This window comes from Phyllobates terribilis, unplaced genomic scaffold, assembly GCF_046119375.1.
Source record: "Phyllobates terribilis strain yellow unplaced genomic scaffold, ASM4611937v1 Scaffold_7__3_contigs__length_470593459, whole genome shotgun sequence".
NCBI classification, from domain to species: Eukaryota; Metazoa; Chordata; class Amphibia; order Anura; family Dendrobatidae; genus Phyllobates; species Phyllobates terribilis.
The window spans coordinates 127,447,714-127,475,312 of record NW_027362767.1 but is presented as its reverse complement, the minus strand read 5'-3'; the positions used below and the strand labels follow the sequence as shown (position 1 = coordinate 127,475,312).

At 45.0% G+C, this 27,599-nt stretch overlaps 2 protein-coding genes across 2 annotated transcripts; one reads left to right on the top strand and one right to left on the bottom strand.

The window, feature by feature from the left end:
- The first annotated feature begins 1,383 nt into the window (after positions 1–1,383).
- Positions 1,384–9,475, top strand: GCHFR (GTP cyclohydrolase I feedback regulator). Its single transcript, XM_073637570.1, has 3 exons — positions 1,384–1,572; positions 7,718–7,812; positions 9,012–9,475. The coding sequence occupies exons 1-3, from the start codon at positions 1,537–1,539 to the stop codon at positions 9,133–9,135; spliced, it is 255 nt and encodes an 84-aa protein (XP_073493671.1). The 5' UTR covers positions 1,384–1,536; the 3' UTR covers positions 9,136–9,475.
- A 1,038-nt stretch (positions 9,476–10,513) lies between these two features.
- On the bottom strand, positions 10,514–27,543 carry DNAJC17 (DnaJ heat shock protein family (Hsp40) member C17). Its single transcript, XM_073639125.1, has 11 exons — positions 27,308–27,543; positions 25,092–25,161; positions 24,681–24,739; positions 24,261–24,348; positions 22,111–22,193; positions 19,469–19,565; positions 13,899–13,924; positions 13,304–13,381; positions 11,987–12,067; positions 11,335–11,469; positions 10,514–10,697 (listed from the first exon to the last, which is right to left on the bottom strand). Exons 1-11 carry the CDS (start codon positions 27,398–27,400, stop codon positions 10,578–10,580), a joined length of 930 nt encoding a protein of 309 aa, XP_073495226.1. The 5' UTR covers positions 27,401–27,543; the 3' UTR covers positions 10,514–10,577.
- Between the last annotated feature and the right edge of the window lie 56 nt (positions 27,544–27,599).

Sequence of the window (27,599 nt, the reverse complement as noted above, 5' to 3'; positions counted from 1 at the left end):
AAGGAGCGAGTCCTCACACATGGAACGAGCCCTCAAGCAAGGAACGAGTCCTCACACAAGGAACGAGTCCTCACACAAGGAACCAGCCCTCAAGCAAGGAACGAGTCCTCACACAAGGAACGAGTCCTCACAAAAGGAACGAGTCCTCACAAAAGGAACGAGCCCTCACACAAGGAACGAGTCCTCACACAAGGAACGAGTCTTCACACAAGGAATGAGTCCTCACACAAGGAACGAGCCCTCAAGCAAGAAACGAGTCCTCACACAAGGAACGAGTCCTCACACAAGGAACGAGTTCTCACACAAGGAACGAGTCCTCACACAAGGAAAAAGCCCTCAAGCAAGGAACGAGTCCTCACGTGAGGAACGAGCCCTCAAGCAAGGAACGAGTCCTCACACAAGGAACGAGTCCTCACACAAGGAACCAGCCCTCAAGCAAGGAACGAGTCCTCACACAAGGAACGAGCCCTCACACAAGGAACGAGTCCTCACACAAGGAACGAGTCCTCACACAAGGAACGAGTCCTCAAGCAAGGAACGAGTCCTCACACAAGGAACGAGTCCTCACAAAAGGAACGAGCCCTCACACAACGAACGAACCCTCAAGCAAGGAACGAGTCCTCACACAAGGAACGAGTCCTCACAAAAGGAACGAGCCCTCACACAAGGAACGAGCCCTCACACAAGGAACGAGTCCTCACACAAGGAACGAGTCCTGACGCTGTAATCGAGCTGAACTGTAGATTACCACACAATCGTTCCAAAAATCGATAGTGGCGTTGTGTTGATTTTACACCAGAGGTAACTGACACTTTCGGGGTATTTCTATGTAAATAAGCCATTGTACTTTGTGTCCCCCCCCACCTCATTGTAGATTGTAAGCTCTTACGAGCAGGGTCGTCATTATTTTTGCTTTATTGTACTATCTTTAGCTATGTGACTTATGACTGTTGTATATGAACCTCTGAATTGTAAAGCGCTGCAGAATATGTTGGTGCTATATAGATAAAGATTATTATTATTACAGGAATAATATACAGGAGTAAAGATCTGGATTTTGCCAGGAAAGTTCCACGAATTTACAGATCTTACAAAAACCACACCCAGAGGCGAGCATTTTGAGAATGTTCCCCTGTAGTCCCTGGGGCGGGTTTTAATGTTCTGGTTCTAAATGTAAAAAAATTTGAATACAATCAATGAAAAGTTTTGCAAATAAAAACTTGAAAATGGAGAACCCCTTTAAAAATAATTTCCAGGACATGTTTGTGCTGTGACCGGCGATAATCCCGGCCGGTGTAGTCACCGATGACTCCCAGTCTCCTCCTCCTGCGCCGCACGCACCTCCACCTGACAGAACGATGTGAGGGCGACGCCCCCATGACGTCACGGACATGTGCGCCCTCCTATTGGTGGAGACGTGGAGGCGGGTCTGGATGCCGAAGGTCAGCTGTGGTGATGGCTGCGGTGACACAGTGACAGCGGAGAGGCGACGGCGGCGGCCGGACAGGAGCAGCAGGTGCCGGCATCATCATCATCATGCCCTACATACTGATCAGCACCCAGATCCGCATGGTGAGCGCTCAGTGTACACGGTGTTCTGCAGCACCGCCTGTTATCACCCTCATCATCAGCCGTACATGGGAGCATTCATTGTCTGCTGGTACATTCCGCGCTCACTTACCGCATGACCTGTGCATGTGTGAATGGGGCTATACCTGCTGCTGCACACGTGTGCTGCTATACACAGGGGGAGAGCACGGACAGATGGATGCTGTGTGCCATCCCTGAGCTGCAGCCACCAGCAGCACTGCTGAGAGAGAGAGAGAGAGCTATACACAAGACAGAGCTGACACTATCCACAGATATAGAAAGGAGGTCGGCAACCACTGTCTGCTCGATCCATCTATCTACAGTACAGACCAAAAGTTTGGACACACCTTCTCATTTAATGATTTTTCTGTATTTTACTGACTATGAAAATTGTACATTCACACTGAAGGCATCAAAACTATGAATTAACACGTGTGGAATTATATACTTAACAAAAAAGTGTGAAACAACTGAAAATATGTCTTATATTCTAGGTTCTTCAAAGTAGCCACCTTTTGCTTTGATGACTGCTTTGCACACTCTTGGCATTCTCTTGATGAGCTTCAAGAGGTAGTCACCGGAAATGGTTTTCACTTCACAGGTGTGCCCTGTCAGGTTTAATAAGTGGGATTTCTTGCCTTATAAATGGGGTTGGGACCATCAGTTGTGCTGTGCAGAAGTCTGGTGGATACACAGCTGATAGTCCTACTGAATAGACTGTTAGAATTTGTATTATGGCAAGAAAAAAGCAGCTAAGTAAAGAAAAATGAGTGGCCATCATTACTTTAAGAAATGAAGGTCAGTCAGTGCGAAAAATTGGGCAAACTTTGAAAGCGTCCCCAAGTGCAGTTGCAAAAACCATCAAGCGCTACAAAGAAACTGGCTCACATGAGGCCCGCCCCAGGAAAGGAAGACCAAGAGTCACCTCTGCTTCTGAGGATAAGTTTATCCGAGTCACCAGCCTCAGAAATCGCAGGTTAACAGCAGCTCAGATAAGAGACCAGGTCAATGGCACACAGAGTTCTAGCAGCAGACACATCTCTACAACAACTGTTAAGAGGAGACTTTGTGCAGCAGGCCTTCATGGTAAAATAGCTGCTAGGAAACTACTGCTAAGGACAGGCAACAAGCAGAAGAGACTTGTTTGGGCTAAAGAACACAAGGAATGGACATTAGACCAGTGGAAATCTGTGCTTTGGTCTGATGAGTCCAAATTTGAGATCTTTGGTTCCAACCACCGTGTCTTTGTGCGTCGCAGAAAAGGTGAACGGATGGACTCTACATGCCTGGTTCCCACAATGAAGCATGGAGGAGGAGGTGTGATGGTGTGGGGATGCTTTGCTGGTGACACTGTTGGGGATTTATTCAAAATTGAAGGCATACTGAACCAGCATGGCTACCACAGCATCTTGCAATGGCATGCTATTCCATCCGGTCTGCGTTTAGTTGGACCATCATTTATTTTTCAACAGGACAATGATCCCAAACACACCTCCAGGCTGTGTAAGGGCTATTTGACCAAGAAGGAGAGTGATGGGGTGCTACGCCAGATGACCTGGCCTCCACAGTCACCAGACCTGAACCCAATCGAGATGGTTTGGGGTGAGCTGGACTGCAGAGTGAAGGCAAAAGGGCCAACAAGTGATAAGCATCTCTGGGAACTCCTTCAAGATTGTTGGAAGACCATTTCCGGTGACTACCTCTTGAAGCTCATCAAGAGAATGCCAAGAGTGTGCAAAGCAGTCATCAAAGCAAAAGGTGGCTACTTTGAAGAACCTAGAATATAAGACATATTTTCAGTTGTTTCACACTTTTTTGTTAAGTATATAATTCCACATGTGGTAATTCATAGTTTTGATGCCTTCAGTGTGAATGTACAATTTTCATAGTCATGAAAATACAGAAATTTTTTAAAATGAGAAGGTGTGTCCAAAGTTTTGGTCTCTATCTATCTTTCTATCTATCTATCATCTCTCTCTCTGTCTCTATCTCTCTCTACAAAAATCTGACCAGCACCTTCAAATAGAATAAAAGAAGTGTGAACAGGCGCTGCTATTACTGAATAACACACAAACCAGCGAGTCCTGCAGCCTCTGTAGCTGCTAATATAATATTTCTGTGCATACTGCATATATGACATGTGCAGGACATTACTGCTCCAGTGCTGGAGGGAAGGAGCAGAGACTATACGGGGAGCTGACCGCAGCGTCCTGTGCACACAGCAGTACGACCCAGAGAAGTGCTGTGCAGAGAGTCGTCCTCGCTGATGGAGCTGCACATTCGTTAAATCCTCTATCTAATTCTAATAATCTGTTTAAAAGAGTTTTCCACCACAGAAATCTATATTTTTTTCTAGGCATCAATGGTTTATAATAATAGAACCAAGTGCCGGCGGCCCCAGTAATGATGCCTGCTGATTTTGGAAGTTACCAGGACCCCGCTGCAGCTTGTGATTGACTGACTGCAGTGGTCATCTGACTAGAAGAACATAATCAGAGGAAAAACAATGACGCGCTGCAGCGGTCTTGGTAGCTTTCTAACGGAACAGACCTCTATCGGAGCCAGCCCAGACTTCCGGGGTCCATAAGGAGTGCTGAAGGGTGAGGACACCTCTGTTTATTATTTTTAAGCCATCAGTGCCTGGAAAATAATTATTCAAGTGTCAGACCAGACATTACAATGTCTATTTATTACTTTATTGGAAATGTCTATCTCTTTAGTAGCTCGTCTGTCCCTCTTGTCTGTCCCTCTTGTCTGTCCCTCTCGTCTGTCCCTCTCGTCTGTCCCTCTCGTCTGTCCCTCTCGTCTGTCCCTCTCGTCTGTCCCTCTCGTCTGTCCCTCTCGTCTGTCCCTCTCGTCTGTCCCTCTCGTCTGTCCCTCGAGACCCTTCCTGTTGGTGTCCACCTCGGGGCTTCTCGGTAATGGACCCGAGCCGACTGTATCTCCCATTATTACATTTCAGCCCAGGTCTGTGCCGGCTCGCCAGGAGGATGGTTAATAATACGGTGTCAGTCATGGCAGTGCGGGGGTTGTCCAATACTAGGAAAAAGCATCATTGATTAGAATCAATCGCGTTGTTTAGTTTTTGCTTCTGGTGCTAAAATGTTGCATAATATCCGAATTCATAAAGGCTCCAACTTTCAGTGTTAGGACATTGTTAAGAGAGTGTGATCAGCCCATACCTACACTAAGCTCATATGTATGGGATATAGCCCCTATAGAAATCCCACACAGGCCGTCCTCTGGAGCTTCTAGAGCATACATGTCAAACTCTGGCCTGTGTGCCAAATCTGGCCCCCAGAGTTGTTTTATTTGACCTGCAACACCAGAACCACTAGCCCTATGTGAGGCCATTATACTGTATGGAGGACTATGTGGGGCCCGTTATACTGTATGGGGGACTATGTGGGGCCCGTTATACTGTATGGGGGACTATGTGGGGCCCGTTATACTGTATGGGGGACTATGTGGGGCCCGTTATACTGTATGGGGGACTATGTGGGGCCCGTTATACTGTATGGGGGACTATGTGGGGCCCGTTATACTGTATGGGGGACTATGTGGGGCCCGTTATACTGTATGGGGGACTATGTGGGGCCCGTTATACTGTATGGAGGACTATGTGGGGCCCGTTATACTGTATGGAGGACTATGTGGGGCCCGTTATACTGTATGGAGGACTATGTGGGGCCCGTTATACTGTATGGAGGACTATGTGGGGCCCGTTATACTGTATGGAGGACTATGTGGGGTTCGTTATTCTGTATGGAGGACTATGTGGGGCCCTTTATACTGTATGCAGGACTATGTGGGGTTCGTTATTCTGTATGGAGCCCATTATACTGTATGGAGGACTATGTGGGGTTCATTATTCTGTATGGAGCCCATTATACTGTATGCAGGACTATGCGGGGCCCCGCTATACTGTATGGAGGACTATGCGGGGCCCCGCTTTACTATATATTGGTTGGCTTGCGACTTTGTCTAAGTTTTTCATTTTGGCCCTCTGTGTGTTTGAGTTTGACTTCCCTGTTCTAGTGGCGGTAATAAAAAGAATGGGGCAATGTCACCAATGCACTGTTAGTGGAAGGCTGGCTGCTCTTAAAAGGGCTTCCATGGACAGCTTTCTGCCTGGGAGCCTGGCCTTTACCCTTTATACAGGGATTGGGACTTATGCAGGGCCCCCTGGGTTGCATCCAAGGAGTGGCTGCTGGTCAGTGGGGCGAGCTGGCCGAGAATGAAGGGTAGTCAAAACACAAGTTGAGGTCTATGCCTGGAATAAACCAAAAAATTCAGATCAGAGCAGCAGGTGTGAACCAGAGTAAGTGTAAACTATAACTATATGACTTCCCACAGAGAGCTAATTACACTGATAACCAGCAAAATGGATAAACTGGGACAACAAGTCCCATTAATCCTAAAGTTAAACTGAAACTTGCTACCATCGCCGAGTGGCATCCGCAGTAGGTAGTAGGAGCGTGTTCAGACACGGATGTTGCACTCTCACTGTGGAGAGCAGTCTGTCTTATCTCGCTGCACAGTTGAGATATTTGCAAACATGTAAGCGTCATGCTCTCCCATAGGAATCGACCCGGAAGGTCTGTTGTTGGCTGTCTTCATAAGGACAGTTTAGATGAGCAAAAAGGATTTGTGTCAAGATTTTAGGAATTCGAGAGGAGTACAAACAATTGATTGACTGTCAGAATTCTCCGGTATTGCCGATGCGAACGGGCGACCACATGTAAGCAATTTGAAACATGTCAGACTAGACGTACTCGTCCTCCGAGCGCACTTATATTGAGAAAGGACAAGCACGTCTAGTCGTCATGTGACCGCTTGCAGGCTCCTGCGCGCCGCACACTGTCAGGATTCAGAGGTCTGCAGTCACACAGACTTTATCAGAGGACTGGACAATCCCTTTAATAGCTGTACAAGCTCAATATAAAGTTCTGGTTAGAATAGAATAAGGGTCGCTAGGCTCAGGCTGACCCCGGGTGAATAGGAGCTTGGCCGTGAACATGGGGTTTATTAGTTATGACATTGCCCTTAGGACCCTCGTTGTCAGTTTAGTTCAGTCACAAAGTCTCCGGTTTCAGGGTGCGTGCACAGAACATCTGTATATAAGAGAAGCCGCGACTATGGAGCGGGTCAGCGCTCACAGCTGTGTCCTTGTAAAACAATAAACTCATTATTTTCCCAGTTGATGGCTTTGTCAAGAACATCTCCGAGTGTTGACTTCACTGAAAAACTTCCATGTTTTGTGTAACAATATTAAGAGATTGCACTATAGGGACTGACGCTGAAGTCCAAAGGTTTAGGGAATTCTGAGTTCTGTTCCTTCTGTCTGCAACTGTTGACTGTGCGTGACGTCCCGACCCTGGAGTTAAAGGGTCCAGGGTCCATATCATGGTTCAGGCAGTAAGATCAGGACTGGTGGAAACAAACCCGGTTCAAGACTACCAGACTTGTATTGGACACGTTCATGTTCTGGCACTACAGGAAACTTTTCATATAGGCAATGCTTAATTGTGAAGGATCCCTTTAAAAAAAAAAAATAAACCTGTGCTGGGGGATATAAGCAAAGTGAAGCCGATTTTTTTTGTGGATTGTTCTCCAAAATGTGTTATCGACTATGAAACACAAGGAGTCCAGTGGGCGGCTTTATTAGCGATGGACAGACTTTCTTGGTAAATATACTTATAAAGAGAGCGTGCCTGCACCCTTTCATTATGGACAGCAATTTCTGCACCCCTGTAAAAATCTCCAAAAAATACAAATGGAGGCACTGCGTTTCATTCACATTATGGTAAAATCTGAAAGCTACAACTTGTCCCGCCCAAAAAAAGTTTGATGGAAAATATATATATAAAAAAAAGTTATGGCTCATGGACAAAGAGGAAAAAATCTAAAGCGCAAAAATGAAAAATTGCCCTGTCTTTACAATAAAATCATAAGTTACTAAATATTTGCACAACTCCCCATCGAGCAAAAATATTGCGACTTTTACGCCAATTTTCTGGTGTATAGGCCTTGATGAATCGGCTCCTTAATATCTAAACGTGACCTGCATTTCTCCATAAATGATTACATCGTGATCATGTGTTTTTTTTTCTTTTTTTATTTTAAGGAAATCGGCCCTACAATCGTTGGGGATGAATGTTCTGATCCACATTTAATGGAGCAACTTGGAGCAGTCAGAAGGACCGTGCTGGGAAATAATTTGTAAGATTATTTGTATGAAACTATTGTGTGTCGGCCGGGCAGACTTAGGCTCTGTTCACATCAGTGTTGGGGCCGCTGTTACAGATCCAACCCAAAATGGTGGAACTGCAATGGACCTCATTATAGTCAATGGAGTCCTTTGGGCGCTGCTGCTGGTGTGTGTGCGTAATGGATCCAGCACTCCCATTAATGATGTTGTTTTGTTCCTATGATCGTGCAGAAAACCAGAATTAAAATGCCTAATATGATATGATGCCCTGGGCTATAAGATAATAAACAGTATGTAATTAATGCTGCCATACAGTGTTCAGATAATACCAACGTACCGTGGCAAAATAAGGGTGTGTAAACCGAGTATTTTTGCTGAGATTTTAAACCAAAAACTACAAAATACTCCTCAAAAACTTGGGAGTTTCAGCTCAGTGTCTGCTCCAAAAACTAAGTGTGAACGTACCCCAAACGTACAATGGATATTAGGATTAAGGTATTTAACCACTGCCAATTACGAGGCCATCTGAGGGACCCCCTTAGGGGAGGGGTGACGGACCATGTGCAATTTCAAAGGTGCATGATCGAGTATCAGGTACCTGTAGAAGCGAGGTTACCGGCCTCTGCCCTCCTCCGATATGGGTGGCAGTAGAGCCGGATTACCCCTTTAATGAGGACTTGTCACCAGTGACCATTTTCAGTTATTTTATTGCAGCTGTTCCCCAGATTATTCCGTATCTTTTTTTTTTTTTTTAATCATATGGTTTCAGAAATATGGGCCCTTTTATTTTCACAGTTTACCAATAAAGCAAACATGTAGCAGTCTAAAGGATCCCGCAAGCCACGCCCCCGGGGAATCCCGCCAACCACGCCCCCGGGGAATCCCGCGAACCACGCCCCCGGGGAATCCCGCCAACCACGCCCCCGGGGAATCCCGCCAACCACGCCCCCGGGGAATCCCGCCAACCACGCCCCCGGGGAATCCCGCCAACCACACCCCCTTGTTAAGACCATATTTATTAACATTAGATAAAAGGGCCCAGAATTCAGGAACCATATGGCGGATTTAAATAAAAACAAAACAACCACCCAGTAGACTCAGGAATAAAATAAGAGCAAAAACTGGTCACGACCTGGTGACAGATCCTCTTAAAGGACAAAGACCATGAATTGTGATGTATGGATTAATGTGTTCTTCTGTTTTTTTTCAGTGCTGAATATGTTGTTAACGAGCCCCCTCGTGTGACCCTGAACAGGCTTGAAAATCTTGGCTTCCGTGTGGTTAGTATGACGGGGGTTGGCCAAACACTTGTATGGTGTCTGCATAAAGAGTAAAGACCTCTACTTCTCACAAGGATGGTCCGAACACCGAGGGTGGGACAGGAATGGAGGACAGAAGAAATCTCCACCTATATAATCCTGGACTTGTGTGACCCCAATGGAAGCGATCTCCTGCATGAGGGCACATCGGGGTATATTCACACGTGGCAGATGTGGCATGGATTTCTGTAAGCTCCGTTTACATGAATGGGACAGGGGCAGCAATTTTCTTTTACAAATCTGCCCAGTGTGAATCTACCCCTTAGTGTCCTGCTGCCGCTGATTAAGGAATAAAGCCTATAACTATTGCACGTTTCACGGGTGACGTCAATTAATAAAGAAGTCTAACAATTAACCCTTCCAGACTTGGCATAACTCTGTCCTCGGAATTTGACACCAGACACCCTCCCCCGCCCCCCGCGCGCGCCCTTCAGTTCTGACGCAACCGGGCGTAAACCCCGCACAGAGCCCAAGACTCCACAGCTCCACTCACTGTGTAGTGGCCGCGGCGGAGAACTGCAGCTCCGCTCCCATTTACTAGGATAGGAGCTGACATTGAGTAATCAATAAGAAAGGAGGGGGAAGGCTTGCAATTCGGGGGTTGGACCCTCACAAGTTACTCATGAAAGGACAATAAGGGGGTGCTTTAATAGACAGTAAGTCTTACTTATCTGGTAACCCACTCCGCCATTCTCTACACACCAGGCTGCCGCAATAATGCGCTGTAGAGACAGGTGACTGCAGCGCTGCATCGCAAATGCTTCCCACAGTTACACTGCAGACACCACAGTCTGTATACCACTGCAGACAATCACTGGCCTTAGCGGAATCTGACAAAAGAGCTGCTGAGACCATTGATTGACTGCAGTGGTATACAGACCGTAACATCTACAGCCAATGTAAAGCGTATACCATCAAGAAGCATGCTGGAATGGACGGCAAGTATCGTCTGCTTATTTTAGCCGTACTGCTGTTTGTGGGCAGATTTTTACTTAAAGGGGTTGTCCACCTTGGGGGACTTTTTTTTTTTTTTTTTTTTTTTACATACATGTATTTTGAGTTAATCATTTCATCATGGGTTTCATTTAAAATTTTGCTCCTATTGACTTTTTGTTTCCCGGCACGTTCAACTTTGATGTCGTCTGTGGTCATAATTAAGCTGAGAGGAGCTCAGAAACAGACAGATATAAGAATTACAAACTCCCCATCAGGCCATTAGAATAGAAGGAGCTCACTGACACATCCTCAGTTAACTCATTCTGCAGCAAGCAATATACAGTTGAGCATAAGCTATAGCAGGCAAAATTTTTAATGAAACCTTATAGTAAAAATGATTAAGGAAAAAAAATAAAAATAAAACCCTTATGGCCATACACACTTATCATACAACACCTTTAAAAAAAGTAAAATTTATTTAATACACTGTTACAAGTAGGAACTATTACTAGAAAAATAAGTTATGTGTTGGCTTCTTCATCTTCTTGCTGGAGCTGTTCTATTAATCGCTGCCGCTCGGCCGCTTGTCTCATCTTCATCAGCACTAAGCTTTCGTAGTCTCTCTCCGATCGTAAAGAGTCCTGCGGGAGGGCAAGAACTGATCAGTACTCCAGTGTGAACACGCACAGGCCGGCAGGGTATAGAATATTTCAGGATACACCGCAACAGTCTACACAATCCTTTTTTTTCTACATAACTTGCATTGACCAACTTTGCTGAATAGCGGCACGGACATCTGTGCTGGTGCTGTGGAATGTAATGTGATCATAAACGGCTGCTCCGCGCCTGCAGACGGAACCGGCCGCAACCAATCAGCGCTGAATCATTGTGCTCACCCCCTGTATAACTGAGAATACGCTTAAGAGGATCAGTCAAAAGACTCATTTTACTCTTAGGTAGTGCTGTCCCTCTGTTATCCCTCCTGGAAATGTATGAATTCCTTGTCAGCTGGCTGTTTTCATATCCTAGGTCAATGAACTGTTTCCCTTCACACCTTGACTATTGCACTCTAAGCCAATAATAAATCGCTCCCATGTATAACACAGATATTATAGGGAATGCGGCCCCCAAAATTGGCTGCAGAGCATTCAACGTGAAGTTGACTCCGTTAAAAAGGGGGCAAGGTCAGTGGACGACCCCCTTAAATGAAACCTTATTTTAGGGCAGTATTGTCACATCAGGCATGAATCCCCTTCGAGGCGGTGTATACAGTCTTACCGGAGCAGAGTTACTGGAAAGGTTTGAGGCCATTTTGTTGCCCGTCTCTGGTACAGCGGATGGTGGCGGAGGATCCAGCCAGGAGATTTGCAGAGGATTATGTAACAAGCCGGCTTCGTTTCTCACAGCTAGTTCCTACAATACATCACATTGGACAAGTCCTTCTGAGCATATGACTATGAGCAGTATGTCATAACTTACAGCAGAAGTAGAGACCCCGATTCCATTGATGTTACTTATTAGCCTGTGTACTGCTGTTTCAATACAATCAGTGTTTTATCAGCAGGAGATTATCACTGCAGGACTAGACGCCTCCTGGTCGACTGGAGTATAACCCCGCCCCCACCACTGATTGGCAGCTTTTTGCCTATCAGTGGTGTGGGTGGGGTTATACACAGCTCAGCATTCAGAGCAGTGCTAGATCTGCACTGAAACTGGAATCAGGTGCTCCCACATTACAGAGCAGGAACCTGCTGACAAATTACCTTTAATATTCCCTGGTGGCCTTAAATTAGTAACACAGTGCTATGGGATCATAGTGGCAGCTGTCTCTTTTTGGTCCCCCGCCGCCTCCCCCCATGACAATATATATGATCCGAGCTGTGGTTGTCACAATACATCTAGAATACCGTAACGCTCCGCATTCACTTACTGCAGCTTTATAAGTGGCAAGTTCAGCTATGGCCGAGCCTTTCTTCTTGCTGGACACGATTACGTTTAACACCTCTCCGTACTGCAATGGAAAAGTAGTGTAAAGAGGTCAGTAACAACAGGAAAGCAATAAAAGGAGGCGGCATATCAATAGAAACGTCTTTTTTTTTAACCCCTTCCCATCATGGCCATTTTTTATTTTTTCTTAAAAAAAAAAAAAAAAAAACAACAAAAAAAAAATGTATTGACACCATGATTCTCCAGATTTGCATGATTATGGGGATACCAAACTTAAATAATAATAAAAAAAAAAAAACAGTTTGTGCTGCAATTTTTCCAAATCAATAACTTTATTTTACATTTTTTTTCGGTATGAGGGCTCGCTTTACTGCGTGTCAGAGTTGTGGTTTTTAATGGTATTTTTGGGTTTGTTAGCTTGTGTTGCATTATTTGAGCTGACCGAAAAATGGCAATTTCAGGCTTCTGGATTTTTCACTTTATTGCATTTATTGTAGTGATGGGCAATCCGGCTCATTTTAGCGATTTGGATCACTTAGATCCACTCAACAAAAAGAGCCGGTTCTTTTGGATCTTTAATGGATACCTATTAATATGTTTTCACCCCGGGTGAACACATATTTAAGCTACTCTGGCTTTTTTAGACTAACTTCCTGTAGTTTCTGGAAATGCACATGTACATTAGCAGCAATGAACAGACTCCGCCCCTATCTTTTGTACTGTAGCATCTAATGCGCGTGTGCAAAGGTCATTATGAAGGGAGGGGGGAGCTGTGATATATACCATGACCCATGTATTATCAGCTGTGTATAGAGGGGTTACCTATCATTGTAATCCTCCCTATGATAATGAGCCCGCTGAAAAATTTCCTGAAAGAACCAGTATGAGGAATCTAAAAAAGCCCCAGTGGCCAGTGTGAAAACTGCATGATTACTATTTTTTTTTTTTAAATTATTTAAAAGTATCGTCATGTGAAAAATATATATATGGCATGTGCACAACACAAAAGTCAGATTTAAACTGTAGGTAACTTTCTGATGACACATTCTCTTTAAATGGCTAAACTGCAGTAACTGGAGCAAGGTCTGATCCCTGCTGTCAGAGGAAGGTATTGCCTGTATCACACAGCCGACAGCTGCCCTGTAGCGTGCTCAGCTCCTGAGTCCGCTCCATGCACCTCCCTATTATGTTACCTAGATAATAGCAGAGCGGAGATGAAAGATGTACTGGAGTAAAATTGCTATCAGGGAACCATTAAAATTGTCATATTCGTACGTTTCAGGTGTTTTTATGGCACAACCTTTTGTAGCAGCCTCCGCAGAACGTCCTCTGTGTATCCTCCTCTCGCCTCGTCGTCCCTTTTACACTTCCATTTCAGCTGTTAATGATAATGAATCCGTTATATATAGTTTATGGGACTCTACACAAAACGTGTTTTCCTGGTTGCCAGCTTCAACTTCTAAAGGCCTAAAAGAGGTTGTCCACCTTTGGGGACTATTTTTAATTTCTTCCTTAAATGCATGTGTTTTGGGCTAAAAATCATTTTTTGCACTCAAATTTTTGCACAGTTTGCCTTCTATAGTTGCTGTGGTACACTATTACTGGCTGCAGAACGAGTTAACTGAGAATCTGTCAGTGAGCGCGTTCTAACGGGGAATCTGAATCTTTTATAGCTCGTTTTCTATGCTCCTCTCGGATGACTTATGACCGCAGACCGGGAAACAAAGAGCCTGTTAAAGACAAACGGCGCAATTTTTTTTAATGCCAACAGCGCATGTATTTTTAGCCCAAAATACATGCATTAAAATTACAAAAAAAAAAAAAGTCTCCAAAAGGTGGACAATTCCTTTAAGGAGTTATAAAACTGAACTGTAGAGACACATGACAGTACATACCTTGAGCTTTGCAGGTCCCCCACTTTCTGAAAAATACAATACAATTACAGGAATTAACACTGAAGCTTCTGGAAAGTCATTTACCCAAGTATAACAAGGATCTCTATCCATCTCTCTCAAATCATATTTTATATTCTACGAGTCGTAATGCCTCTATAAAACTTAAAGTGTCAAAAAGCACTTAAAGGGGCTGTCCACACTTCTGTAGTTCTTTGTGGATGAGATGTCACCACTGCAAGTCAGCGCTTCGAAGAGACGACACGGGAGAGCCAAAGTAACGCATTTATTTATTTTTTTTTAAATCTGTCATATGGTTCTAGAGATATAGGTCTTTTCACTGTTATAATCTTTACAAAGGGGGCGTGGCTCACAGGATAATTATGCAAAACAGCCTAAAGACCCGCCCCCGAGGATCCTGAAAGTCCATATCTATGGATCCGTATGGCGGATTTAAGAAAAAACAAATACAGAATATTCAGGGGAGAAGTGGGAATAAAATAAGAACAAAAACTGGTCACTTTTGACCTGGGGACATATCCTCTTTAACCCCTTAAGCCCCGAGGGTGGTTTGCACTTTAATGACCAGGCCAATTTTTACAATTCTGACCACTGTCACTTTATGAGGTAATTACTCTGCAACGCTTCAACGGATCCCCCTGATTCTGAGATTGTTTTTTCGTGACATATTGTACTTCATGATTGTGGTAAAATATATTCGATATCACTTGCGTTTATTTGTGAAAAAAACGGAAATTTGGCGGAAATTTTGAAAACTTTGCAATTTTCAAAATTTGACTTTTTATGCCCTTAAATCAGAGAGATATGTCACACAAAATAGTTAATCAATAACATTTCCCACATGTTTACTTTACATCAGCACAATTTTGGAACCAAAATTTTTTTTTATTAGGGAGCTATAAGGGTTAAAAGTTGACCAGCAATTTCTCATTTTTCCAACAAAATTTACAAAAACATTTTTTTTAGGGACCACATCACATTTGAAGTCACTTTGAGAGGTGATTATGACAGAAAATACCCAAAAGTGACACCATTCTAAAAAGTGCACCCCCCAAGGTGCTCAAAACCACATTCAAGAAGTCTATTAACCCTTCAGGTGCTTCACAGGAATTTTTGGAATGTGGAAGAAAAAATGAACATTTAACTTTTTTCACAAAAATGTTACTTTAGACCCAATTTTTTTTATTTTCACAGGGGTATCAAGAAAAAAATGGACCCCAAAATTTGTTATGCAATTTCCCCTGGGCACGCAGATACCCAATATTTGGGGAAAAAAACACTGTTTGGGCGCACGGCAGGGCTCGGAAGGGAAGGAGCGCCATTTGACTTTTTGATTGTAAAATTTGCTTGAATAATTAGCGGACACCATGTTGTGTTTGGAAAGCCCATGTGTGCCCAAACATTGGAGCTCCCCCACAAGTGACCCCATTTTGGAAACTAGACCCCTCAAGGCACATATCTAGATGCATAGTGAGCACTTGGAACCCCCAGGTGCTTCACAAATTGATTCATAAAAATGAAAAAGTGTTTTTTTTTTTTCATTTTTACCGATCAATTTGTGAAGCACCTGGGGGTTCCAAGTGCTCACTATGCATCTAGATAGGTGCCTTGGGGGGTCTAGTTTCCAAAATAGGGTCACTTGTAGGGGAGCTCCAATGTTTGGGCACACAGGGACTCTCCAAATGCAACATGGTATCCGCTAACAAATTGAATGGAAAATCGGCTCAAATTGTTAGCGGACACCATGTTGCGTTTGGAGAACCCGTGATGTGCCTAAACAGTGGAGCTCCCCCACAAGTGTCCCCATTTTGGAAACTATACCCCCCAAGGATTTTATTAAGGGGTATAGTGAACATTTTGAACCCAGAGGTACGACACAGAATTTGTTTACATTAGGTCATCATATTGAATAAGTTGTCATTAGTCTTTAGCGCAAGTGCTCGCTACTTGAGTTTGCATCGGGTACTCAGGTATGCACCATGTACAGCGTGTGCTCGAGTGACATGCTCGAGTCCCTGCTCCGCATGTTTCACGGTTATTAGACACCCAAAAAAAAACATGCGGGGATCGCTCGTGCATGGCAGGCAATCCCCGTAAAGTTTTTTGGCCGCGAAGCATATGGGGCAGAGACTCGAGCATGTCACTCAAATACCCACGATACTCAATGCATACCAGAGCACCCGATGCAAACTCAAGTAGCGAGCACTTGCTCTCAACACTAGTCGCCATATCGTCATCTTTTTTTCTTACTTTTGAAAAAAATCCCAACCCCAACCCTAACCCTAGCACAACCCTAGCCCCAAACCCAGCCCTAACCCTAGCCCAATCCTAACCCAAGAGTTTATTTTTTACGCCGTTCCTTGTGCGGTATAAGTGATTAGACGACTTTATTCTTCGGGTCGGTGCGATTACAGCGATACCAGAATCATATGGGGTTTTTATGACTGACAGCTGTCACACACTAAAAGATGCATTTTTTGTAAAATCTAGTTTTAGTATCGCCATATTTTGAGAGCTGTAATTTTTCCAGATTTTGGCAGACAGTCATGTGACGGCTCGTTTTTTGTGAGATGAGTTGACGTTGTTATTGGTGCCATTTTCAGGCACGTCACATTTTTTGATCGCTTTCTATTCCGATTTTTGGGAGGCAGAATAAACAAAAACCAACAATTCAGGAATTGTTTTTTCTTGTTTTTTTTTTTCTGTTCCGCGTGTGGTAAAATTGATGAGGCAGCTTTATTCTTCGGGTCAGTACGTTTACAGCGGTACCACATTTATATCGTTTTTCTATGTTTTGCACTTTTACATAATAAAAGCAATTTTATAGAAAAAAATATTTTTTAGCATCGCTTTATTCTGAGAGCTATAACTTTTTGATTTTTCGGATGATGGAGCTGTATGGCGGCTTGTTTTTTGCGGGACGAGATTACGTTTTCAGCGGTAGCATTTTTATTTATATTTGTCTTTTTGATCGCGTGTTATTCCATTTTTTGTTTGGCGGTATGGTGATAAAGCATTGTTTTTTGCTTCGTTTTTTTTTTTTTTTTTTTACTGTGTTCACTGAAGGGGTTAACTAGTGGGACAGTTTTATAGGTCAGGTTGTTCCGGACGCGGCGATACCAAATATGTGTACTTTTATTGTTTTTTTTTTTTTATAATATTTATTGATAGGTACATTATATTTTTATTTTTGGTGGATTATTTTTTTTATTTTTTTTTCCACTTTCTGGAAGCTTATATAGTTTATTACTTTGTCCCACTCTGGGACTTTCACTTTATTTTCTCTGATCGCCTGCATGGCACAGGAATGCAGCACCATCCCTGTGCCATGCAGGCTGTCAGCGCCGGACAGGGAGAAGATAGTTTGGAGATGCACTGCGCATGTCCAAGCAATCTTCCTGCTGTCTGGTGACCCGGATGTTGTCATGACGACATCGGGTCGTCATGGCAACACCCGGGAAGCTGTTGCAGACAGCGCTGGAAGCCGGAAGAGGAGGTGAGTATCTGCGATCACCTCCCCTTGCCCCCGCAATGCTGCGATCGACTTCGACTTCGATCGCAGCATCGCGGGGGTTAATGTGCTGGGAGCGGTGCAGGACCGCTCCCTGCACATAGCCCTGGGTGTCAGCTGTGACAATCAGCTGACACCCGGCGGCGTTCGCGCCCGCACAGCCTGTGTGCGTGCGCGATCGCCATGACGTACTAATACGGGTCTGGCTCTTAAGTCCCAGGGCACAGACGCGTATTAGTACGTCAAATGTTGTTAAGGGGTTAAGGAGCAGGATCAATTAACTATTCTTGTACCATTAAGTATATACAGCTATCCCCCTGTGTTGGCGGTGTTGCGGCCATTCTTCCACATGGAGATACATATGCCTAATACATTATTGCATTGCTATACAGCTTTTCACCCGCTGGGACAAGAATTCACGATTTTACCCCACGCCAGTGGATCCATCCGAAGCCCGGAAAACCGGGATTCAGGTCTATCCGCCGATGGGGCCATGTTGCATTGTTTTTTTTTAAATTACATTTTAGTTAAATTTTATATTATATACCATCATAAAGTAACATCATCTGTAAGACAGGTCACTGTTGTCTGTGCATTTACATATACAGGACGCTAATGCTAGAAAGCTCTGGGGGGCGTCCGTCCCTTTCCTCGGCCCACTCACATTCTTACATAGCCGGGATCAGAGCGCTCTCCTATCCCGGCCATCACTCACCATTGTAACAAAATGACAAAATGTAAAATCCTTCTGGTAAGCATCATCCTCACTTCCCAGCATGCTTTATCCCACACTTCACTAGAAGGCCCTTTTCAAGTGTTCAGAAAGCCCCTCAGCCATTAACCCCTTCACCCCTGGGCAATTTTATTTTTTTCCCTCCCCTTCTTCCCAGAGCCATAACTTTTTTATTTTTCTGTCCACATAACCACATGAGGGCTTGTTTTTTGCGGCACAAGTTGTACTTTAGAATGACACCATTCATTCTACCACACAGTGCACTTTTTTTTTTTTATGGTAAAACTGGCAATCTGATTCTCCAGGTCAGTACGAGTACGCAGATACCAAATAGTTTATTTTTTATTTAAGAGGTGAAGAAAATTCAGAAATTTGTCAATTTTTTTTTTTTGTCACCATTTTCAGAGACTCGTAGCGTTTTCAATTTTCGGCATCTGGGCGAGGGATTATTTTTTGTGGCCCGAGCTGACATTTTTATTGATACCATTTTGGGGTAGATACGATCTTTTGATCACCTCTTATTGCATTTTATTACAAAGTTGCGGCGACCATAAAACTGTAATTCTGGGGTTTTGATTTTTTTTTCTCGTTACGCCGTTTACCAATCGAATTTATTTTGATAGATCGGGCGATTCTGAATGCAGCGATACCAAAATATGTGTATTTTTTTAATGGGGCAAATGGGGGGGGGGTGTGAAATACTTTTTAAAAAAAATAAAAAATCTTTTAAAACTTTTTACTGTATTTAATACAGGGCTGTGGAGTCGGAGTCCATTTTGGTGGAGTTGGAGTCAGTGTAAAATATATAATAAATTGGGTACAATAGTTCAATGAAGTTCGTGGGGAACATTTTTTCATAAGAATTTGGGAAAGTTATGAAATGTCCTATAAATGTCTGTCCTATTTCTGATCTCAGGGTCTGGACTTTTAGCTGAGATGAATCTGTGCTACACTAAATTTATCACTTAAACATGAGCCATGTATGAGGGAGTCGGAGTCATGGAAATTGAGGAGTCGGAGGTTTGGCTTACCGACTCCACAGCCCTGCCTTAATAGTCCCCTTAGGAGACTTGAAGCTGGGACCCAACAATCCTTTAAGAGCCCCGTGTGAATGTAGCGGCGGCCTACCTCCCCTCTATTCAATCTTAATGCAGCGTTTGGCTCGTCTTCGGTGCTCCCATTAAGAATGAATGTGATCGGGAAGTCATCTCCTATTCTGTGGATAGGGGATAACGTCCAAGCTTAATACAACCCCTTTAATACTAAACAGAGGGTCTCTGTAAACCCGCAGAGGATCACTTCTAGTACCCTGTGTCTTCTGCGCCTTTTCCAGCTTGACCTGCTCCCGCACCAACCTCTGTTGCTCTTCCAATTGTCGTGACCCTTCTTCACGGAGTCGTATTATCTGGAAAACAAGTAAGAAAACCAGAAATCACGACCTTATCATATATGAGAAGCCGGAGGACCCCGGGCCTCGCATCTTATTCCCATTTATTAATGTGGTTGAGCAAGATCACATCAGTTGTAAGTTGACCTCCTTTTAGATACAGGACAAATATATAAAAGGTATCAACCACTGAGGACTCTCAAATCTAAATATCCTCCTTTTAGACAAATTATTGATTTTCACCTTAATAACTTTTTTAAAGTGCCTAAAATTGGGGCATGAAGAGCGTAAAAATGTGCGGGATTTATAATTGGTGTGATGACAATCAGGGGTTTTATTACAGAGGAACATGTGCACACTGTGTAAGACCGGTTTAATAAATCCGACTTTTATGGTCTGAGTATGAGCCGCAATGTCCAGACCGGCTGCAGAGCTCCTGACCCAAACTCAACAGCTACATATACAGTGCTATGAAAAAGTGTTTGCCCCCTTCCTGATTTCTTATTCTTTCACATGTTTGGCACACTTAAATGTTTCAGATCACAAAACAAATGTAATTATCAGACAAAGATAACACAAGTAAACACAAAATGCAGTTTTTAAATGAAGGTCTTTATTATAAAGGGAAAAAGAAATCCAAACCTACAGGGCCCTGTGTGAAAAAGTGATTGCCCCCCCACTCCCTTAAAACATAAATTGCCTGTGGTTTATCACATCTTTGGGAATCTGAGTTCAATTTCCCTAGCCACACACAGGCCTAATTACTGCCACACCTGTTCTCAAAGAAGAAATCACTTAAATAGGACCTGTCTGACAAAGTGAAGTAGACCAAAAGATCCTCAAAAGCTAGAAATCATGCTGCAATCCAAAGAAATTCAGGAACAAATGAAAAACAAAGTAATTGAGATCTATCAATCTGGAAAAGGTTATAAAGACATTTCTAAAGCTTTGGGACTCCAGAAAACCCACAGTGAGTGACTTTATCCACAAATGGCGAAAACATGGAAAGATGGTGAACCTTCCCAGGAGTGGCCAGCCGACCAAAATGACCCTAAGCGCAACGACGACTGATCCAAGAGGTCACAAAAGACCCCACAACAACATTCAAAGAACTGCAGGCCTCACTTGCCTCAGTTAAGATCAGTGTTCATGACTCCACCATAAGAAAGAGAGTGGGCAAAAATTGCATGCATGGCAGAGTTCCAAGACGAAAACCACTTCTGAGTAAAAAGAACATATAGGCTCGTCTCAGTTTTGCCAGAAAACATCTTGATGATCGCCAAGAGCTTTGGGAGAAAACTCTGTGGACTGACGAGACAAAAGCTGAACTTTTTGGAAGGTGTATGTCCCATTACATCTGGCATAGAAGTAACACAGCATTTCAGAAAAGGAACATCATACCAACAGTAAAATATGGTGGTGGTAGTGTGATGGTCTGGGATTGTTTTGCTGCTTCAGGACCTGGAACACTTGCTGTGGTAAAGGGAACCATGAATGCTATTATCTACCAAAAAATCCAGAAGGAGACTGTCCAGCCATCTGTTTGTGACCTCAAACTGAAGCGCACTAGGGTTATGCAGCAGGATAATGATCCAAAACGCATGAGCAAGACCACCTCTGAATGACTTAAGAAAAACAAAATTAAAGACTTATCAGTGGCCTAGTCAAAATCCTGATCTTAATCCGATTGAGATGCTGTGGCATGACCTTAAAAAGGCGGTTCATGCTCCGAAACCCTCCAATGTGGCTGAATTACAACAATTTTGCAAAGATGAGTGGCCAAAATTCCTCCAGAGCGTTGTAAAAGACTCATTGCCAACTATCGCAAACACTTGATTGCAGTTGTTGCTGATAAGGGCCCAACCAGTTATTAGGTTTAGGAGGCAATTACTTTTTCACAGAGGGCCCTGTAGGTTTGGATTTCTTTTTCCTTTAATAATAAAGACCTTCATTTAAAAACTGCGTTTTGTGATTACTTGTGTTATCTTTGTCTAATATTTAAAATTGATTTGTGATCTGAAACATTTAAGTGACAAACATGCAAAAGAATAAGAAATCAGGATGGGGGCAAACACTTTTTAACACCACTTATGCCTGCTGAGATCTGGGCAGGAGACCCTTGGCTGTTACGGACACTGGTCCGTCCTCTGATGAATGTCGGACATGTAATAGTTAGTTCCCGGAGGGCAGATACTAGAGTAAGGACAGCATTCATCAAGAACATCCATGAATGTTTATATGGGGACCTACGGAGGAACAAGTTGCAAATATTACAGCCCATCGGTTCTTCAAAAAGTTGACTTATTCTATTCCCAATTACCAGTGTGCATCTTTGTAGAAAAGACTGTAAAGGATTGATCCTAGAGATGACCAGAAAAAACAATGCACTTCCGTGGCCGGCGTCCAGTCCGGTCCTCTGTGGCAGCCGACCAGGGTCCTGGCGCCTCTGGCGTTTACTAGGATGTGACGTCTGCCTTGGTTCGGATGCCATGGAGGACCAGGGCAGCACCATTCTTTTTGCACAAGTGTAATGAACCCATGATTGCAGTTGGGGAACTTTTACCTCTCGTTCCAATGTCCGAGCAACAAACGCCTCTTCCTCCTCTGTTTCGCGGGATTGTGCTTCTTTCTCCCGGGCCTCAAGATCTTCAATAGACAAAAAAAAGAGCAAAATGTTCAGTTTTGCAAAATTAACACAACTGAAAGATTCCATCATATATAGATAGGAACATTCACATATAAGGTGGCTGAAGCCAAGGCGGCATACTACGTGATACATCCTAGTAAGCCCGATAGACTGGTGGGCATCACCTGCAGCAGTGACGAGCCATTAGCCATCATGGGGGAGACGGCCACTGGTCAGAATCTATGCAAAACTTACAACCAAAATGCCAATAGGGGAAAAAAAATAGTATGAATAACATGGAGCATTCATCCATCAATCCAATGAGCTTTATTCCACAATGAAGGCCTTGAGGAAGCGTGTGTTTAGGCGAAACGGCGTAGGCCTGAGGGAGCGCTGCTTACCCCACCTACCTGCAGTTATGGAATAAATCACACTGAATTTTTGGACGAGGGTTGCAAGTTTACTATATTTTTTCAATTGCTGATCTGCGATATTAATGCTGAGCACCCTAGGAAATGAATAGAAGAAACAGCGACGTTAAGGACTCAGCAGAGCTGGGGAGGGACTTTTTCTACTGCTCAAAAATCCAATAGGGTGAGATTTTTTGCAATCATTATATGCAAGGTTGCATTGCACGTAGAGGATACTGGAGGCATCTGAGGCCAAACAACTTTGGGTTAGAAATGTCACAGATCACACAGTCTTGGGCACTAAAATTCCACAATATCCTACAGTGACAGTGAATAGGACTAACAGAATCTGCAAAGGATTCGAGGCAAAATTCTGCCCATTTCCATCATCTTCCAGCTCCTGAGCTCATTTTACGTGTTGTTTAAAAATTAGCCTAAGCGCTTGTTCACACACTGTGTTTTGTAGCAGGAAAAAAAGTGCAGTGTTTTACAGTCCCAGCAAAGTGAATGAGAGCGGTGAAATCTCCGGCACACGATGCTGATTTTTTCCTTGCAGATTTGATCCATTAAAGCGTTGGTTCAGATCTGCAGCGCGTCAATTCTTGCAGCGTTTTCCACCCATTCAAATTAATGGAGGAAAAAAATAATTAAAAAAACAATTAAAAAGGTGCAGATTTGACGCAGTGTTTTTCTTGCCAACACTCAAAACTCTGCTGCTAATGTAAACGTGGACGTATAGCCGAAGGCGAGGGTCAGGCCAGCTTGTTTTCAGGTTTTGTGAGCAATGGACTGGACGGCACCCACAATAATGTCAACCTATGCGCTAATGCACAAAGGAAACTAAAGGAAATAAAGGGGAAAAAAGGAACAAAAATTAAGTAAAAATTACACCTTCTGGGTGGAGCTGGTGATAAGAGGTGATTGTAGTTCAATAGAAACAATGATGTATCACATCCTGTACAGCATACATGTCAAACTCTGGCCCGCGACCCCAGAACCACCACCTCTATGTGGGCCCATTATACTGTATGGAGGACTATGTGGGCCCATTATACTGTATGGAGCACTATGTGGGGCCATTATACTGTATGGAGGACTATGTGGGGCCCGTTATACTGTATGGAGGACTATGTGGGGCCCATTATACTGTATGGAGGACTATGTGAGGCCCATTATACTGTATGGAGGACTATGTGGGGCCCATTATTCTGTATGGAGGACTATGCGGGGCCATTATTCTGTATGGAGGACTATGTGGGGCCCATTATACTGTATGGAGGACTATGTGAGGCCCATTATACTGTATGGAGGACTATGTGAGGCCCATTATACTGTATGGAGGACTATGTGGGGCCATTATTCTGTATGGAGGACTATGTGGGGCCCATTATATTGTATGGAGGACTATGTGGGGCCCATTATACTGTATGGAGGACTATGTGGGGCCAATTATTCTGTATGAAGGACTATGTGGGGCCCATTATACTGTATGGAGGACTATGTGGGCCCATTATACTGTATGGAGGACTATGTGGGGCCATTATACTGTATGGAGCACTATGTGGGCCCATTATACTGTATGAACACTCCGGGCGCACGGTGGTGTGAACAGAGCCTAATCTGCAGGCTCGGCTTCCGTCTCCCAGCTCTACATTCATGTATCAGGGATCTTCTTACCAAGTTTCACCTTCTTCCTTTTCGCATCCAGTTTCTGAGTTCTCTTCTCTGCGGCTTCTTTGGCTTTCCTGAGTTTGTCGTACGCTGCCTGGAAGAAGTTAGAGAAGCAATAGAACGACATCAGTTCTCTGATGTTAAAGCGGTTGTCGGGGCGTTCGCTCCCAATGACCACTACATTGTCAGGGGGCGGTTTATATGCTCTTGTGCCCTCATACGGCTAGGTGGACGAAAGAATAAAAAAAGTCATGGCTTTAAAAAAAAAAAAAAAAATTTGCACATTTAGAAATTAGTTCATCAAGACAACTACATGGAGTATGCAAAAGAAGGAAAGCAGAAGAAGAAAATATAAAGGAATATAAAATGCCCATTAGTGTCCAGTGGGTAGAAGAAGGACCATGCCCTGGTCCCCGCAGGACTTACCCTGGCTGCGCCATCCGTCAGCACCTCTAAGGCCTGGGACAGCTGGTGAAAGAGCTCGGCTGAAACAAAGCGCAGGAAAAGGAGATTTAATGAGGAGTAGATCATTTAACCCCGCACTGCCCATCGCAAATCAAGGCCAGTGACTGAGGCCGTGCGACAGATCTGCCTGCAGCTATACGCCGCTCTGCTCCCTATACCCACCCTTCCTTTTCTCAAAAAATTTGTTAGCCGCTAATAATAAATCTGGTGCCAAATCCACCCTTTCTTCGTACTTTTTTTTTTTTTTTTAATAAGGGTCAATAATATATTTTTTTCCATTGATTTGAACAAGTGCAATAATGTAAGAAAATGTGGCCTCAGCCTAAGGGCTGCTCATCCATGGGGGCTCCACAGCACGCCCTGCGCTCTCACCTGCTCGAGGGTTATCAGGGTTCTTGTCCGGGTGGCAAGTCAGAGCTTTCTGTCTGTAGGCCTTCTTAATCTGGAAAAGGAAGAACTTGTGATGTGGCTGTAATACGCAGTAAGGAATACGGTGTATACTCACATACCGTGTACGGTGTACACTCACATACCGTGTACGGTGTATACTCACATACCGTGTACGGTGTATACTCACATACCATGTACGGTGTACACTCACATACCGTGTACGGTGTACACTCACATACCGTGTACGGTGTACACTCACATACCGTGTACGGTGTACACTCACATACCGTGTACGGTGTACACTCACATACCGTGTACGCTCACATACAGATGTGACGGCTTTATAGTGGAGATCTGTCGCTTGTGTGTGGCGCCAGCTAGTGGCCAATATGAGCACTGCCATATCTCCCCATTTCCATCATATGCAGCAATAGCTCCTGGTGATCACTTGTTATTACTGGGGGAGGTAAAGGCTCGGACCAATATGTGTGCGGAGGGGGCTCCTCATAGTTATTGGGGGCAGGACGTGTGCGGAGGGGGCTCCTCAAAGTTATTGGCGGCAGGACGTGTGCGGAGGGGGCTCCTCAGTTATTGGCGGCAGGACGTGTGCGGAGGGGGCTCCTCAGTTATTGGCGGCAGGATGTGTGCGGAGGGGGCTCCTCAGTTATTGGCGGCAGGAAGTGTGCGGAGGGGGCGCCTCAGTTATTGGGGGGCAGGACGTGTGCGGAGGGGGCGCCTCACAGTTCTTGGGGGTAGGACGTGTATGGAGGGGGCTCCTCAGTTATTGGGGGTAGGACGTGTGCGGAGGGGGCTCCTCACAGTTCTTGGGGACAGGATCTGTGCAGAGGGAGCTCCTCACAGTTATTGGGGGCAGGACTTGTGCAGAGGGAGCTCCTCACAGTTATTGGGGGCAGGACGTGTGCAGAGGGGGCTCCTCACAGTTATTGGGGGCAGGACGTGTGCAGAGGGGGCTCCTCACAGTTATTGGGGGCAGGACGTGTGCAGAGGGGGCTCCTCACAGTTATTGGGGGAAAGCCGTGTGCAGAGGGATATTGGGGGCAGGACGTGTGCGGAGGGGGCACCCATAGTTATTGGGGGAAAGCCGTGTGCAGAGGGGGCACCCCATAGATATTGGGGGCAGGACGTATGCGGAGGGGGCACCCCATAGATATTACGGGCAAGACGTGTGCGGAGGGGGCACCCCATAGATATTACGGGCAGGACGTGTGCGGAGGGGGCACCCCATAGATATTACGGGCAGGACGTGTGCGGAGGGGGCACCCCATAGATATTACGGGCAGGACGTGTGCGGAGGGGGCACCCCATAGATATTACGGGCAGGACGTATGCGGAGAGGGCACCCCATAGATATTACGGGCAGGACGTGTGCGGAGGGGGCACCCCATAGATATTACGGGCAGGACGTGTGCGGAGGGGGCACCCCATAGATATTACGGGCAGGACGTGTGTGGAGGGGGGCACCCCATAGATATTACGGGCAGGACGTGTGTGGAGGGGGGCACCCCATAGATATTACGGGCGGGATGTGTGTGGAGGGGGCACCCCATAGATATTACGGGCGGGATGTGTGTGGAGGGGGCACCCCATAGATATTACGGGCGAGATGTGTGTGGAGGGGGCACCCCATAGATATTACGGGTGGGATGTGTGCGGAGGGGGCACCCCATAGATATTACGGGCAGGACGTGTGTGGAGGGGGGCACCCCATAGATATTACGGGCGGGATGTGTGTGGAGGGGGCACCCCATAGATATTACGGGCGGGATGTGTGTGGAGGGGGCACCCCATAGATATTACGGGCGAGATGTGTGTGGAGGGGGCACCCCATAGATATTACGGGTGGGATGTGTGCGGAGGGGGCACCCCATAGATATTACGGGCAGGACGTGTGTGGAGGGGGGCACCCCATAGATATTACGGGCGGGATGTGTGTGGAGGGGGCACCCCATAGATATTACGGGTGGGATGTGTGTGGAGGGGGCACCCCATAGATATTACGGGTGGGATGTGTGCGGAGGGGGCACCCCATAGATATTACGGGTGGGATGTGTGCGGAGGGGGCACCCCATAGATATTATGGGCAGGACGTGTGTGGAGGGGGGCACCCCATAGATATTGGGGGCTCCTCACATTGGGGGCAGGACGTGCGCGGAGTGATTCAGTGAGCAGATTCTTACCTCTTTCTGGGAAGCCTCAGCCTCGATTCCCAGCAGTCCATACAAATCCATCTGCATCAGCTCCTTGGTCGCAGACATTTTTCCTGCCGCCATCCTGTTACTTTCCTAATATTTACTTCTGCAGAAAATTCACAAGCTCGTGCTACGTTCAGCTTTCCGTTTTCGAAGCCTCCTGGGATATGTAGTTCTTACAGGCACCAGCCGGACAAGCGGGAGCTTATGACATGAATGAAAAAAACTATCATTCCCAAGAGGCAACGCGGCAAAGCCTTGCCTGTACGCGAAGAGCTTG